This window comes from Oratosquilla oratoria, chromosome 23, assembly GCF_046742065.1.
Source record: "Oratosquilla oratoria isolate Oo_2021 chromosome 23, ASM4674206v1, whole genome shotgun sequence".
NCBI lineage: Eukaryota > Metazoa > Arthropoda > Malacostraca > Stomatopoda > Squillidae > Oratosquilla > Oratosquilla oratoria.
Window position 1 is genome coordinate 2,695,474 of NC_134799.1, and position 18,745 is coordinate 2,714,218.

General features: G+C 35.9%; 1 protein-coding gene across 2 annotated transcripts in view; it reads right to left on the reverse strand.

Moving 5' to 3' along the window:
• The window catches only part of LOC143037870 (lethal(3)malignant brain tumor-like protein 3), a 28,023-nt gene extending 19,247 nt beyond the window's left edge, over positions 1 to 8,776 (reverse strand). Inside the window, exons 1-4 of one of the 2 annotated variants that reach the window (XM_076206467.1) lie at positions 8,681 to 8,776; positions 3,488 to 3,613; positions 1,221 to 1,551; positions 567 to 811 (exon numbers count right to left, since the gene is read on the reverse strand). In XM_076206467.1, the coding sequence (XP_076062582.1) occupies positions 567 to 811; positions 1,221 to 1,551; positions 3,488 to 3,613; positions 8,681 to 8,683 (705 nt within the window). In that variant the 5' untranslated portion in view covers positions 8,684 to 8,776. Of the gene's footprint in view, positions 1 to 566; positions 812 to 1,220; positions 1,552 to 3,487; positions 3,614 to 8,120; positions 8,263 to 8,680 lie in introns of those variants that run through there. The other variant, XM_076206468.1, reaches the window with a different exon arrangement.
• Between the last annotated feature and the right edge of the window lie 9,969 nt (positions 8,777 to 18,745).

Consider the following 18,745-nt stretch of genomic DNA (forward strand, 5'->3'; position numbering starts at 1 on the left):
TCCTATAATACCACACAAATGATGGACATCCAGATCAACCACTGTCTTTGAAGGACAATTGTTCTTCCTAGAAACACTTATACCAGCAAAATGTTGTACTTTGGGACATAGCTATCTATCTATACATGGGGTTTCCCCACCTTATAAGGGAAGTAGTCAAGCCAGACTTGGCTTGGGATATAGCTTTCATAAAGTCGTCCCAAAACAATGAGTACATTTCTGCAGCTATTTTGTTGATTTTGAAACACACATGTCTCAGTCTGAGTTTATTCCTGAGTAATTTTGCAGATTTTATTTTCCCTAATATCTACCACTGTAGAACCTCCAAAGTTACTCAACTAGACATTACAAAACTGAACTGAACTGAACAACACATTCACTCATGCTCATGGCTACTGGCATATCAACCGACAAAGAATGTGACTCATGTTGCCTACCGGCAGAAAGCCTACACTGAATTGGCTCCTGCCATTCAAAATACTGGAACATGATAGTCGAGATGTAAAATACTCATCTATGCAGAGTGCATATATTTACCAGGATAACTAACAATCCCTCCTCCATACCTGAGTGACTGGGATGTTGACGGGAACAAGTCGTGGAGAAACAACCTTGCCAGCAGCATTAGGTGTGTGAAGGATCACTGGACGCTGGTCGGAGGGCACACCTACAAACCCACCAGGCATGGTTGTTCCTCCTACTGCAGTTGCCTGGGAACGAATGACTGCTGCAGCTGTATTTCCGCTTAAACTGGCCCCGGACCCAAGCAGAGTAATGGAGTTTCCACCAGGGGTCAGAGAGGAATGAAGCCCTGTCAAAGAAGCAAAGGTAAACATGAAGTTCTATAAAACCAACGCTGACAGTAATATATACACCATCTTCAACATTATATGCATACTTCTAGCCCTTAGTCCTGGTTCCAAAACATCTTGTAGAGCAGACATTCCATAACAAATAAATTTAACCATAAGGCAATGTATATATAAGTATATATGTACACACCAATGGTCCTTTCTCCCTTGGAAGGATGATGGCCAAGTCAAATATTTGTGTTAATTTAAATATATCAAGTATTTGACAACATTCTTACAATTAGATGTACTGAAAATCTGTAAAACACAAACATTTAGCAATGCACACACAAGAAATATCATGTAACATAGATATGACAAATTATAGGGCACACTAGCATATAGCCAACATTACAAACAAGAACACACCTGTATTAGAAGCCATAGACATGTTGGTTGAAGCCCTAAGCATTGTTGCTGTGGCTGGAGTAATCATTGTAGTCGTGATGGGAGTTGCAACTACAGGATGAGAGTTGCTGACAGTAATAGATGATGCCACAACAGGACGGGTGGTGGCTAGACTGGTGGCTGTTGTGCGGTTGGTAGCTGATGGTGTTCGTGTGGCAACGGTTACTGTGGTGATGGAGGGGCGTGGTGTTAGGGAGAGTGTATTCACTTTGGAGCCCAAAGGAATGAACTGCGGACCACCACCAGCATTCCGACTTGGTACTAGCTTTGCCACTTTGCCACCTTCTCCACTCTGGTCAAAAGATGGAAAATATGCAAAAATCAATTAACAGATTAATAACTGAATACATAAATCAACAAACAGATGAATAAATAAATAAGTAAATATTTATATATACAAAGGCCCAAGGCCTATTCTTTGGAATGAAAATTCTGAGATAAAGTGCACATTCTTATGATTAAGCACTAAGAGAAAAGGGTTTGTTATGAACAAATATATATAAGATTGGTACTGAATATTCCTTTGCACTGGAAAAAACTGAGTAAAGAGAGAATAAACTCCTGTATATGTCCAAATTATTATGAGTAAGCATTAAAGAGGAAGAACTACCTAAAGATATTGCAAAACAAGCAACCAATCTGTATCACTAACTAGTAATTGGGTGCTTGTCCTATTCAATTTACATGTAGCTATCTAGGATTCCCTAAAATATCTATGACAGGCTAACTTGGATCATCATTGCATTCACCATAAATCACAGTGCCCTCATGTCTAATCTACCTCTTATAGACCACATGTCATACTGTAGAACTGACTCCAGATGATTTCATTAATCCCTTCACTCAGGGCCAAAATCTCGCGGGCAGCATTAGCTGCCAGACATACAATGTTGCGTCATAATACTTGCATTATAAAAAATAGAGTCACTGCTGTATTGCTTGTTCTCTCTTTCACCCATGAATTTTGATAACCATAGAAAATATGATGAAGCCAGTTTACAGAGTATGGGGGTCACGCAGGTACAACTACAACAAATATAATCAAGACGCCGACATCGGCATCCTCGCGTACCCACTTGCTCCTCATGATGCCTTCGTAGGCATCATCGTATCAAATGGGTTAAATTTAAAAGGGACATTTGGACACTAGGGCACTGTTTCCCAACCCTGGAATTGACAAGACATCTCGTACGCTAGATTTTTAAATTCATATTGCTCTAATAAAATTCAATGATGTTAACTTTGTCTTTTATAACCTTACAATAGATTAGTGGTGTTGTGGTCATATCATGAGGATCATATTGGGGCCGCCTGAAAAAAAGGTTGGGAAACCATGCTCTAGGGTTAATAATAATAGCTGCCATCTTGAATTTCATTGACTAGAAACCTACATCCCCACATCAGCTGACATCAGCATTTCTTGGACCCTCCCACAGACCTCTGGCAAAAAACACTGTACTGTTGTCTGTGTTGTACTAGTGGGAATCAGTTTCTATGTTACTAGTTTATAGCACAATGAAAATGGGAGCAGTACCTAGTTGCTAACTCTCTTTATGTGAAAATGTGAAGGAAATGTAATTTAAAAGAGATCATTAGTGTGTGTATGGATGATGCTGTGATGCATGAAAGGTAGTGGGTGGGAGATGGGGGTGAGGGGGTGAGGGAGTATGTGTGAAAAATAATTTGACACAGCCTGAAAAGGATTTCTCCCTGTCTTCTCTTTTTCTGTATGAGGGGACGGAGAAGGGAGTCACCAGTTTAATGAAGTGGCCTTGCTGTGGATGTGCTGTGTCTTGCGTCACTGCTCCTGACCCAGAGCAGTGGGTGAGATGCAGGGATGGCCCGTCATCCAGGAGGAGCCATGATAAGAGGATGGGAGTGGAGTATGTGAGGATGAAATGGGTGGGAGTGGATTTTATGCCTTTGTTTTTTGGCTACTCCCTTGTAAGAGGGAGAAAGCCTTTGGTATATGTATGTATTAGCCTGGTCAAGTGACAAGTGACTAAATGCCATCCTACTGGGACTATTCCAGATAGAAGTGAGGAAGATGACAGGTTCTGAAAATGGATGCGAGAGAGAGGTGTCTCTTTCATGTCCACCTTGAAGAACCACAACTTGCAGATATTTGTTGTAGATCCCATGCTATTCCTTAATCTTGATATAGCGAATCCTAAACTATATTTCTTCTTTATGCACATACAACTCCAGCACATAACTCCTGAGCTTACCCGATCCTGTTGCAATTGTACATATACAAATTTTTGTGGCTCTTTGACACTGCCATCTGGCTTGGCTGTGACCACCTGGATCTCCCGCTGCTCATCTGCCATTGTGCACAATGGGAAGTCATTTACCTGGAAGACATAAGAGAAAGAAATGTGAATTTCACAACAATATATAAATTTACACAGCCATGTCAACAACTATCATACAGAAACATTCCCCAAGAATTTCAATGCACTGAGAAAATAATTTCTATCTAACTTATGGCACATATATTTTAACCACATGAGTAAATCAGTAGATATGTATTCTAGAAGCACACTTATGTTTTTAACTATTGGTCTTGCAACTGGACAAGAAGAAACATGTAGTTGTGCCTGACAACAAGACTCAAACTCACAATGCTTATCCACTATGAATTTTTGGAAAAAAAAAAAAAAAAAAAAAAAAAAAAAAAAAAAAAAAAAAATCAGATTCTTATTATCATGTTCATCCAGTTGTAATGGTGGAGAGCTGTGGAACTGGCTGTAGGTGAGGATAATGAAGCAAAACAGATAATAAAAAGAAGGAAATCTTATTTATCATTTGTATATATATATATATATATATATATATATATATATTTTTTTTTTTTTTTTTTTTTTTTTTTGGGGTGGGGGGGAAGGAACCCAAAATTAGAGTAATAAATTGAAATATTAAGATGCCATATCAGGCCAATCTAGTTATTTCTAGTTGCCTTTGAGTACAAAAGGAGATAATAAAAACTTACATACTTTGGAGTCAAGTATGTATGAATGTATGTGTATGTGTGTATGTGGATATATATATATATACATATATATATACATACATATATATATATACATATTATATATATATATATATATATATATATATATATATATATATATATATATATATATATATATATATAAAGGGAAAAAAGAAGACACAGGTCTAGCTCTGAGTTTATTCCTGACTGGTTTCACTCTAAGCTTCTTCAGAGCAAAACAAGTCAGGAATGAATTCAGAACTAGACCAGTGGTTTTTTTCCCATCTTCTTCAACTTTTCACAATGTTACATATATATATATATGTATATGTATATATATATATATGTATATATATATATATATATATATATATATATATATACATACAGTATATATATATATGAACACACATTGGTGATCCTTGCTGAACACCTATTTGCCAGTACAAAAATTACAGAAATTGGCTGGACAGCATACCCAACACAACTTGAGGAGTCACATGAGGAAAGTCTGAACATTCTACAAAGGCGGAGCATGCCACTTAATATGTTGTTTGGCAAACACAACACATCATGCAAAATGTACTCTGGAATTCAGCTGTTGTGATCAGTGAGGATTAATAGTGTGTGTGTATTTACCTAGCTGTATCTTACAGGAAGGGGAGCTATGCTTGTGGTGTCCCGTCTTTGTATCTCACAGTGTCTAGTTTGCTCTTAAATGTGTATTTACCTAGTTGTATTATACAGGAAGGGAGCTATGCTCATGGTGACCCGTCTTTGTGTGTGTGTAGTAACCAACAACATGTGGTGATCTTGAGACAGACATCAGAATCCAGTCCCTAGTCCCTCTCTTCCAAATCCATCAACATCCTTAGAATCTAGAGGTGCCCCCAAGAAGGCTACATTTAGTCTTTACACTGGACCCAAGATCCCTTTTAGTCAACTTTGCCCCATATATGGGTCATAGTTTTTTCATAACTCTCTTATGATTGGAGACCACTCGTTAAAAAATACTAATCAACGAATTTACATTTTCCCTCTATTCTGCTACTCTCCTTAAATTTCTCTTTTCCCATCTGTATGACAACTACTTCAGAATAATTTTGTCTCCATTAATAAAAGCAATGATCACTGCTAACAAATCAATTCCAGAAAATGTTCTATCAACTTTGCATTTCCTCCACCTTTTCATATATGGACAGTTGACAACTAGTAATTGACATTTTGATATTGCTACAAGCCAGTGTCAGAAACAGTTCCACGCTAATATAACACAGATAACAGTCCAATATTTTTTCCTCAAGAGGTCTGTGGGAGGACATAAGAACCACTGTTAACTTGTGTGGAACTTTTTCCAACAATGAAACTTGAATCAGCATTGTTAGTATTTTTCAATTACAGGGAAGTATTACCATTATTATTATCACTATATCATCATTATCACTATTGCCACTAAATAACTAAAATGTATATGTAATATATTTCATTTATGATGTTTATTTTTCCCTAGTTCCATGTGTATGGAAGACTACCCAGAAGTCCATACTCTTTTGGTTCTCCCCCAACAACAAATATTCAACATATCGGATTACCAATCTATTCTCAAACACATACATAATTTAGGGAAAGTGGAAACAGGCTCCTGAACCCCTCCTTTGCATCTGATCCAGGGGAAACTTTTATAGGTGTTGCAGATTGAAGGAGGGAGAAGAGGCACAACAAGGACATGATAACCATGTATAAAATGCATAACTCCCCCATGGATCTGCCACTGTTCTAATATAGTTCTTTTTCTACTGAATGGGGTCAACTTTTCACAGCAAACTCTGAACATGTCTGAGTTTTCAGGATTTATGTAATTGATGACACTTTTCATTTTATTTTAGGTACAGTACTGGCTGATTATTTAATTCATCTGTACATGAGCCCATAAGTAGCAAGGGGTTAATAACCTCCCTCAATTATCCCTTCTATTCTAGTTTTTTTTTTTCTTTTCTTTTATATCCATGCACCATCCCCTCAAAGAGTTAAGAGGTTATGGTCATTACTTTCTTGAGTTTAGCTACCACATTCCTTCAAGAATATATGTACCCTTTTCAGACAGGCTTCACTTACTTGATTTTAATGACTTGATGCCATTAACACTTACAATTTTTAGTTTTTGACTGCAGTTTCTTTTAAATTTAAAACTTTTAGCTTTTTTTTTTTAATTTCTGAGGTGTTTAAGTCAGCTGGGAGCAAATTTTGGAACACAATATTCAAATATTCTGCTTCCCATCATTTTATTGGACCATAGTTCAAGCATTTGTTTCTCTAAGGCACTTCACTGAGATGTCAATCAAAAGTTCGGATAAAGCAAATAAACTCACACTTAAAAACAAGATCACAATAATAATAAATAATTATAACAAAATAAAGAGAAATGAAGGTTACAACCAAGATGACCTACAGTCCATACTCTCAATATCAACAAAGTCCATACAGTATGGGTCACCTATGTAGCAGCCCACTTGGTAAACAAGACATCTCATAAGGCTCACATTCATTTCATGTAAATAAAGTAAGATCCACTCAAATAATTCAATTTCTTATTTAAACACGTAAGTATTTCAATAGCATTAACTAGCCTTTAGAACAATATTGTGGAGTCATAAATATTTTAAAGGAAATATTTAATAAGGATTAGTTTAGTTTAATCTCTAAATTTAATATGGATTACAGAGAGAAGAAACAACACAAATTAAAAGTGACCTTCATTATCTTATTTATATTCTTTCCTTAATTGGAGAACAACCTAATCATAAAAGAATGATGCATGGCTGGTCCACAAGGATCTCACCAAGTCCTTACAGTATTGACTACATAAGAACTGGTCCGTAGGTATGTCACTTAAATCTCTCCTGAGTACCTAATATGAGGTCAATACCTCATATAGGTTTCAATACATGACAGAAAGGAATGAGTAAAATGGGAGAGGATTTCTCTTCCCCTTGCCTTCATATTTTGATTTGCATATAGTTTAGAAAAAATAAACAAAATACAAAACTTTTGGGAATGAAAGCATAAACTGTGATTAATGAGCAACTAACAACTTCATTCCTGTTCAATTTTTGCAGCTGTTAACAAAAATAAGAAAATGAAACTTGTATCACCCAACTTGATCTTGGCGTCTACATTTAGCTGTAAAAAACTCCCAGTCACTTAAAACAAGCAGGGTAATACTTTATTCTGACATATTTTAAGAAAATCTGCTAATTTAAATTTTGTTAAAAAGAGGCACCCCTTAGACTCAGTTCTAAACTTCCTTACTATTGAATACAATAGCTAATGAAAAGTTGACAGAATAATAACCGAGTTTTACATAACTACCTAAACAAAACCTTGTCTCCTAATCACTGACACTCAAGTAACTACCTTACTGATAAAACTATCCCCATGATGCAAGACCATCTCTAGCTGAAATGTATGAGATTGCCTTTACCTGTTACTTTCAATATTTAGACATATTCTGTCTCCTGTTTGAATAAAGAATTCCTCCTCAGCTCTATAGCTATCTAACAAACAAGATACTCCCTCTTTCATATCCTACCTAACACCTAAATCACACCTAACATACTAACCCCTTCAACCTAAAACCTTCCACAGAAAGTTCAAAATTTCTACTGGCAATAATTGTAAGTATCTTACTGTTAATACTCATAATATGAAACTCATTCCCAACCGGGAGCTTTAGGATGTGTGTCTGATGTATCTCTACTGGTTTGCCTGGAGCGAAGAGGTCAAGATCAACACGAAAGGCTTGCCACAGCTGTCCTCGTCCTGTCTAGGCATCGAGGGACTGGGTAACTTTGCAACTTTTACATTACCTTTAAAATGGGGGTAAATCGGCTAGAACAAGACTCAATGCCAAGAAATTGAGTTCAACCAGTCATTATAAAATAATTTGGACCAGAATATCCTGGAACTCTTAAGGAAAAAGGCAAGAATCTTCCTTCGGCATCCTCCCCCTCCTCACTTTCCCTTCCACTCGAAGAGTACGCCCGAGAATTCACTACTTTCAATATCAATCTTATGCAACATTCTCACTATAAATGTATGCATAAAACTAAATATAGGTAACCTATACATACGTGTATCCTTCAAAATACTGTTTAAGCCCAAGCGAATAAAAATAACTGAAATTATTGACCCTAAACTTGAAGCACCCGCGAGTAATGTGGGCGACTGGGGCGCTGAAACAGCTGATCATGCACATACCACTGATTTCAGGTGGTATTACTGGGTGGTATTGACAAGAACACCTTTATAATTCACATCATAAGAACCTCTAGTATTTTGGTATTTCAGCTAGATGATTATGAGAAAATAACATATGTGCTGCATCTTACAATAAGTAAATTACAATTTCTAGACGTCTACTACTTACCATTTGCGAGTCGCCATTGAAAATTGGGGAGGTAAACGGAACAGCCAAAACTAAACGCACGCGCGCCTCATACTTGCTGTTTAGTTAGACTCCCCTTTTTTTGAACGGAGTCTTGCCATTCTGAGTATTTCTGGCATAATAGAATCTGTAAGGGATAAATAGAATAGCGATATTGAAAATATTAGAGCGCATACCATATCGGATATGTCCATAAACCAAAGTTAGCATTGGCAATATGCCCAGAATGACATAATTTGGCGGACTATTCGATTTTTGGCAACAATAGATTATATTCTTATTCCACATATACATTATTCCATTTATAGGAAGATGTGTATCTATACGTTAGAAATGTATATACCATGCTGACATTTATTATGATAAAAATTACACCATGTTAAGCTATGGAACAAATTTATATCATGATGAATCTGTGTAGTTCTAATTACCACAATAAGAAGACCAGTTTACTGAAAGCATTGCAATGAAACTGCTAACAATCGTAATTTACTTTTAATGAAGTAAAGATCTAAATAAAATTAAAAATCCTTCTGGTCTGCAGTTAGATTCAATCACATTATGGATCTCCTCGTGACGTATGAATTCATCTACATGTTATGCTTTCATCCCAGATGAAACAATGAAATTCATTATATGCAAACAGACATGTTCAATTATTGAATATGTCTATTCTGTACTGTCGTATCTTTTATAAAAATTCACACATTTTAGTATGGGATCGCTCGATAATCTTTCTATATATAGGGCCATGATTTCAAATTTAGTAGTACTTCAAACATCGCTATACAGCTACAAATGTAATATAACATGAGGAATAGCTGGGGTGCTGTGGGTTATCCAAATATTCCCGTTTACGAAGAATTAAACATGACGATGTGGTTACAAGCACATACAACTACCCCAGTCAGTTACAATCGGGTAAGGTTATTGCGTAACTGTTTATTTGTTTTATATATATTTAGGTTAATCATATAATACATATATTTCTTATAATTTCTAAACTGACACTAGATTAATGCATACGAAATCTATCTATGCCTAAGATCAATCGACCTACTATTTGCGCAGTTCATGTTTGCATTATTCGTTCCACCCCCATAGTAAATGTTTTTAGATTTTAAAATTATTATTACTAAATATAAACAACGTAATAATTCTTAATTTCATATCCGATTGTACCCCGATAGAAGACTAACGGCATATCTTTATGAATTATTGCATCATCCTTATAAACCTAAATACCAGATTATTATACAAATTCTGATGCATTCTTAAAATATTTGTTATGGATTATCATCTGGTATCAGTGTAAATGCGATAATGTCATACTAATATTTCGATATTCTTACTGAAGCTTTTTGCATGAACTATAGTTCCTCATATTACATAATTGCCCCACTTTTATGCTACTTCCTGCATTCGTAGCTTCTAAGCATTATGTATCCAAATACATATTGACAGATTTTTGAATAATGTGGGAATTCAGTATCTAGAAGTGTTTCCATAAAATATTTGGCTTTTCATATTTCAAAAGGTAACTGTACTATTTGTACGTGACTATATCCAATGGCATAAAAGAAAACGGTGTCTGCCTTACAACAGTAGTGTACTGCAGTTGAGATATAATTATTAAAGTCTTATACAAACACTACGAACTAAATAAACGATTCCTATATAGATAATTGTCTCTTGCACTAAAATGACGGACTAATGGCATTTTGTAGCAAATGGTAGACAATTTTATTATGCAAGATGTTAATCTCCGGCTGAAACAGTGACTCGGTGAAAATATACTCTGGTTAAGGCAGGGTACTCTCCACTACTAAAACAAAATAAAATGGCGTATGCTAGAATTAATATAGTCTAATGCGTTAGTTTATTTTAGGGTGACAAATGTGTTGACCCTTACCCATTGTCAATTATATGACCCATCCCACTTGTTAAGTCTAAGCAAATTTCATTGCATATATGATATTCAAGTTTCCGCCATCAAATGTAAAGTGTCGGGCGTACACCAGGAAGCGATCAGGTGGGGCATATCAATACAAAATTCAAACTTTGTACTCAGATATCTTGGTAAACGTACTATATATATATATATATATATATATATATATATATATATATATATATATATATATATATATATATATATATATATATATATATATATATATATATATATATATATATATATATATATATATATTTATATATATTATATATATATGAGATAATGTAAACATTAAAATTGAACTACATACTGACTATTTTCTGGTATGATGCAACATAGTCAACATAGCCACCCAACTTATAGTGTGCATTCGAAACGAAACGAAGGTTGGATCGATTTTTTTTTCCCCTGTAGGTCAATGTTTACGTAACAATAAGATACAAAAGGTAAGGTGTATGTCATAATATCAATTATTCTTATTTTGTTAAAGATATACAAATCACCAACAATATTAATATCAAGATGATTTTTTTTTTAATAGAACAATGAATAGTTACACAAGTCGATATGTCGAGAGCTCGGTTACTTTGAAATGGCGGCGGATTACTCATACTCACCCTACTTCTAATCTTTGGGGAAGGAAGAGGGGGTTAATTTTGCGTAACCAAAACCTTACAATTACTACAAAGCAATCTTTATCTAAGCTTTATCCACGGTTATTATGCATCCTATTGAAATAAAACATATATTGTTTGCTCTATTGTTATTTTACAATCGAAGGGGCGCTCTTTGTATCCCCGTAGGCGCTTGTAAGAAATAATAGACCACAATTTTTTTCCACAATTGTGCAGCAAGAGTAGATTTTCTATTGTTTGTCCACAACGTTTTCCATTGCGGAGACCAGACAACTGGGAAATGATCTAGTAGTTGATAAAAGCGGCCTCACACTCCTTTATAAGTTTATTCTCTGAGAGTGACAGTGGACTGTTGCCGGCTCTCGTGGAGCTATATTCTCAGTTTTGGAAAGTCAATAATTGGTTTTTGCTTCAAGAAACAACAGCCACGTCGATGGAGTTGTTATATCAGTGTAGGAGAGGCAAGAGAAACATGAGGAAAGGCCTAAGGGTGATGTGTGTGCCCAGAAGTATGCGGTAGCAATTTCTAATCGATTAGAGATTAATTGGTACCTTCGAAGAGCCTAATAGTAGAATATTGTCAAACGTAAAACTCAGATATGTCCAGAGAAGTGCACTGGAGAGCCCAAGCCGTACTATGTGATTGTCTTAAAGACCTGGACCTATACAAGACTCAATGTGGTCTACTAGAGGATGGATGAGGAAGTTTAAAGGAACATTGACGATTTCGATGGCCATTTTTTAATGTGAATGGCCTTATGCCTGCTTGCCGAGCTCTGAAAAATACTGCTCCAATTCTGTGGCCTATGGAAACCCTACTCAAACAACCAATAGGCAACTATTGTCAGATATAGAGGGGTGTAGTCGCTTTGTCGAGTACTTTGAGCACATATAGCTGACTTCCGAGTGGCCAGCTTTCCCTGGCTGGTAATCAGGTGGTGGTTGCAAATTCACCTAGAGATGAACATCTGCCTTCTTTGAGGGAGGTCAAATAGGTTGTAAGATGAAGGGTGGAAATTGCCCGACGTTAGCAACGTCGGAGAGTTCCTCAAGGCCTGGGGGCTAGTCTATGAACTGTGGGTTGCATGCAATGTTGTCTGTTGTTTTGGCAGCCCACCGGTAGCGTTTCCTCTGAAAAACAAAACAAAAAACTGGTCATTCTTATCTGCAAAAAGAAAAGGGGATGGGCATGGCTGCATGAATTACTGAGGGATAACACTGATCAGTGTGCTGAGCAAAATCCTCGCCCATCTGTTGTTGATGCTTTTTCGTTCACATCTGAATTTTCAGAGGCCCCAGCAGCCTGGGTTTGAATCCGCAAGTCAAAAATTGGTCGGCTCCCAGCTCTTCCTGTCCACCTGGAACGCCGAAATTTGTACCTTTAGTTTTAAAATATTTTGCTCGGTGCATGAGAGTCCTGCATGGATTTTCGTCTGGCTTATGCACTGGAACAGGAAGTTTTGCGAAGAGTGGAAAATGCTTGTATGGTTTCTTTTTTGTCAATTCAGGAGTGTTGTGTATGTAGCATTATCGATATTTATATAGGAGGACTAAAAACCGCATCTTCTACGTCGCTTGTACTCTTCTCTTATTGTACTGCTGTGAGACATGGTCATTGAATGCTGGCTTAAAGAGGCATCTCACCAAAGAATGTTTCGTGAGAATTTAGGACTGTATCCAGCAAAATTCGTGAAATCAACCCTGGGACAATGTCTTCCGAATTCCGATTAGCATAGTTTGTCGTCTGTCGTGTTAGGATTGGGTCAGATAAAAAGTGATTTGTTGTTGTCACTAAGGTGATGGCTTGTTTCCCAGTTTAGGCCTCTTGTGGGCTTGTTGTGCGTCCTTTTACGAGTTCAACCGGCAGGGGAGTTTTTGCAAGTCTTGCCAAAGGATGTTTATGGTAATGTGCATGGATATAGTGATGCTCATGCACGCCACTCTATCCATTTCTCTCTGTTGGTTTTGCAGTGGTTGTACAGCGGCTCGAAGTAATATAAATTTGTTTGGTGTTGTTTCTTAAAATAATTCCTGAACATGTTTAGGCGAAATAATTTCCCTCTCAATGTTTTCACGGTAGTAGCAATGGTGATACCTATACTGTGCCTTTGCGTTCTATTTTTTAGTCCGCCGAGCGACTCGTAGCAAACTCCATTTTGAAAACGAATAATTTATGAACAAAGGGACGAATGCATAGATAGTATATTATATTCAACGAAATACGATGCTGCATTTTTTCGAAACTGGACAAAACTTACAGTATTTTTGCACAGCAAACACCACGACATGACTCATGGTAAATCTATCACTAGAATCAAATGCGATGCCTCTGTTCCCTTGATGATCACGTGCTTACTTTGAATAATGGATAATCCAGGAATGTAGAGCATCAATAATTCATACAGAAGTGCAGTGAGATCCCGTATTTGGTTGCATGGAAATTTTATTTCAACTGTCGTTTTACATCCTATGAGTCAAATGTGGCAGGAAGGACAGACGAAGGGTAGCTTGGAAAATATAATTTGTATTCCATTGTGTCATTACATTATATAATCACTCGCTGTTTATCTGCAGGGAGTATATGATGCTAAATCTGTCGATGAAGGTCTGATAGCTGTCTTGCCTGTTGTAAGTGTTAACGTTTCATTTTTATATAAATGTCGTTTCGTCTACGCAGTCATGTCTTCGTCCTCGATTCCCCAATCTTTCTTTTCTCGTGGGTTCCCTGTGTTCTGTCATAATAGCTTTTTGTCTGTTTTCTAAGTATTTCTAGTTAGAAGAGATTATGATGCCTCTTGCTTTTCCTTCTCTCAGTTCGTGTGTCTAAAATGCATCACCACCATCATCGCTATACCATCTTTGAGTACTATATCGTTGACATCGTTGTATGTGTGGAAGGGTGGTGAGATAAACACAGATAACAGTAGGAGCTTTTATTCACTGACGTTTTGTACTTACCAGGACATTCACAATGTACATATAAATAAGAAAATAATCACAACACTTCATCCTTGCCATGTCCACCTCTATCCACCTCCACACCCTCACCCGTCCTCTATATTTCTCTCGTTGATCTGTGCTAAGGCTACTGGTTTTCGCCTACTTTGGGGAATGAAAATGTTTAGTGACCTCCATTGCGAAAGGAGTCACTGGAACGTTGTATCTGATTTTTTGTTTTTGTTTTACCAAATTTGAATAGAAACCCAACCGACGACTGTCTTGCTGAATTGGCATTTTGTTTTGTAATTAAATTACTGTGATTTGTGTTCATATGTTTAATTGTCCACAATTCATTTTTTACTGCTTGTTTTGAATATGTTGAAATATAAGTTAGGATCGGTTGTTCATAGGAGTATTGTTGGACAAGCCCAACGGTGCACGAGCTTAATGTGGATGAAATCGACAAACCTTCAACACAGTGACGGTTTTTGTTTCTAATGCCAAATAAAATCGATCCAGGTGAGGTGGGGATTGACTTAAAAATCAATAGACACAATCCCCATTTCTCCTCAAATCAGCCCCTCATTTGAATAAACTCACCTGGCACAAACCATGAGATGAATATTCTGGAATGTAAGTTATATTTGAGGGGTTCTGTGCCTGTGGCGTCGATATGTATTGATTTGATAGCTGGGTAAGCACGGAGGATCCGAGGTGCAGACGCAACAAAACCAAGCCAGTGAATGTATATGCAGTAGAGCAGTTTTACGTTGTTTACATCCTTTCATGCCGTAACCGTCGTCTTACCATTTTATTCTGATTAGTACCAGATTATTTCATTCAATTTGTGGTGATCTTGTCTCGGACATATTTTATCGAGCCAGGGCTCAGACTGGAAATTGACGACACGGAAAATGTGCAAATCATCATTATTATTATTATCCTCATTACTATTATTATTATCGTCATTAATCATTATCACTATTACTATTTTTCTATTATCATAATCATTACTATCTTCATCATTCAATCTGACTAACGCAAGGCAAGTTTATTCAACCAAAGGTGGTTGTTCTTGTATATATATACATACATACATACATATATATATATATATATATATATGTATATATATATATATATATATATATATATATATATATATATATTCCCCTACTGGGATTCGAACCCTCGCCTGAGCGGCTTGCTTATTATAAGACGAAGGCTGTTCCATCCTCCTGAAGCAAGATTAACAAGCTGAAGAATTGAGAACAGTAGAAAAAAAATTAACAAATGTCAGAATGCTGATGTGTTCATCTCAGTATGTGTGTATATATATATATATATATATATATATATATATACATATATATATATATGATATATATGTATATATATTATATATATATATATGATATATATGTATATATATTATAATATATATATATATATATGATATATATGTATATATATATATTATATATATTATATATATATGATATATATGTATATATATTATATATATATATATGATATATATGTATATATATTTATATATATATATGATATATATGTATATATATATATATATATATATATGATATATATGTATATATTATATATATATTATATATATATGATATATATGTATATATTATATATATATATATATATGATATATATGTATATATATTATGTATATATATGATATATATGTATATATATTATATATATATGATATATATATATATATATATGTATATATATAAATATATATATATATATATACAATAAAGGATTACAAAGGCGGAGCATACCGACAGATCTTTTGGTCCATAACTAGGTCGGATGCAAAAATATATATATAGTAATGATAAATTAATAAATAAAATGATAATATAAATAACAAATAAATAAATGCATAGCTACTGTTAAATAGTAAACAAACAGATAAATAGTAAATAATAATAAATTGACATATAACTAATAATAAATGAAAACCAAACAAATAGTAATAGAGACAAATAAGAAACAAATAAACAAATAATACAAAATAGATGGCAGGCATTACAGCATCTTGCTTAGGTGTTTATCCAAACAAGTCTTAAACCTTTCCTCCAGTTTGTGTATCCTTTCCTGTTAATTTAAAATACAATTCTATGAAATGTTAATTTCTCCTCTCACTTGACATTTCTGTGAACTGAGCAATGTTGTCATTCATGGTCAAGATGTCGACGTTTAAAAGACGCTTATGACTTGATTTTCTTTTCCGAAACTCGTTTGACATGAAATTTTGTTAAGTTTGTTGCATCTTATGCTTGTGTGTGTTGTGGACTATGGACTGCCTAGGACAGACCACGCACTCGCGCCGGATCGGTAGTTTTAGTCAAGATCTAAGAATATAAGGTCTAACCACTTCCGACCGAATTTCGAGGGAGTTGGCGCAGCGGGCCCGTGAACGTCACCTGGCTGTTCAAAGTGGGGTTAGCGGGTCCTATAGCTGTCAGTTGAAGCTGGTCCGTCGTTCAAAAATGACGTCGCCTTCGCTCGCACCGCTCCACGCAATTAGTTATATTCTGACAAATATTATATAAAATATATATATATAAATATATATAAAATATCATAGTTCCTGTCTATATATATGAATATATAATATATATGATATATAATATATATATATATATATAATATATAAAATATTATAGTTCCTGTCTTCCTTGGCGTTTCACAGTTTTCTTCAGTGTATCACAAAGAGAAAATGGACTCAGCCAAATGACGTCAGAAGCTGCGCATAAGAATTCAAACGGTCTGACCTGTATATTTAGACCTTGGTTTTAGTCGGGGAAGAGATGTTTGCACGGAAATGGAAGGATAGTTGTGTATAGAGGAGCTTGGTATGGAACCAATATTAACATTTGTGGAGAGAAGTCAATTGAGATTGTATGGACACGCACGTGATAAGGATGGGCATAGAAAGGTGCCCCATATATTGTGGTTTCGGTTACATGCAGAAGTGACGAGGCCTAGAGGAAAGGACACACACACACACACACACACACACACACACACACACACACACACACACACACACACACTCGGTCGTGGTAAAAAATGTTGGACTTTGGAAGCTGTTGAGATTCGAGTAACAAGCTATTTCCAGATGTGGCGTCTTTGGCTGCATCTCACGATGGTCAGAATACGATCTACTACGCTAACAGTTATAAATATCACCATATGATGAGAATGAGGCTCAAGGTGAAAGGAAACCGAGATAGACTATATGCTATACCCTCCACATTTCCATCTCTGGTCGTGATTTTGCATGGAGAGCATTTACGTGGGTCTTCTTCTCGAACGTGGCGATGTATGGTAATTCAAAAGACATTTATTTTCTTTTTGTTTACTATAACATACCGAATACTCAATAGCGAATTAAATTCTGTTTATATATGCACAATTATGTGTGTGTCACGGTGATGAAACATGAATCTGTTTTCCTTGAAAGACTAAAACATATGAATATGAATCTGTTTTTCCTAAAAAAAAAAAAAAAAAAAAAAAAAAAAAAAAGCGTAGACTCAGAGGTGACTTGATACAGGTCTTCAAGATCCTAAAATTAATTGACATCAAAAGTGACAACATTTTCACACTGAATGAGAATCCGACAAGAAATAATGGTCACAAACTGCCAGAAAATATATTTGATTTGGAAGTGGGTAGAAACAACTTCGCCAACCGTGTAGTTAATGAATGGAATAAACTTCCTGCAGAGGCAATGCAATGTAGTTCACTCTGAAGCTTTAAGATTCGTTTAGATAAACACCTAAGCAAGATGTTGTAATGCCTGCCATTTATTTTATACTGTTTATTTACTTATTATTTATCTGTGTTTATTATAATTTCCTTGATTATCATTTATCATTATCTGTCAATTTATTATCATTTGCTATTTACCTGGTTGTTTATTATTTAACTTTACCCATTTATTTATTATTATCTATATTATTGTTGGAGGGGGTTTTGGTGGAAAACGCGGATAGGTTTCTTCCGGTTTATTGGGGTGAGCCTGATCTGATACAATCTTGGCCTGGCAGCTCCGAAGTCAACTTTAGAGGTGCCAGATTTTCCTAGCTAAACTTAATCTAATTAAGAAATGGGCGTGCCCATAAGAAGGCAGCCAATTATATGAAAAAATGGGCGTGCCCCCCAAGAAGGGCAGCCAATAGAATGTCTTGAGGTGCAAGAGGGGAGCCAGAGCCGTAGGTGTGAACTCTGACCCTGGATTGAGCGCAAAGTCTTGTTGTTTGGGTGATTTGACAGATGTATGGAGAAGGAGGTCACTAGGTGACCTCTGATGCGCAGCTGAGGTCCACGCGGTGAATGGGTCGTTCTTCGATGGGCCTCTCGTGAAAGAAATCATCTGCCGCATCTGCCGCTAACAATGCTCGGCCACGCTATTGTCACCGTCCCGGTGACTGTACACACAGAGAAACAAGAACAAAACACAAGGCA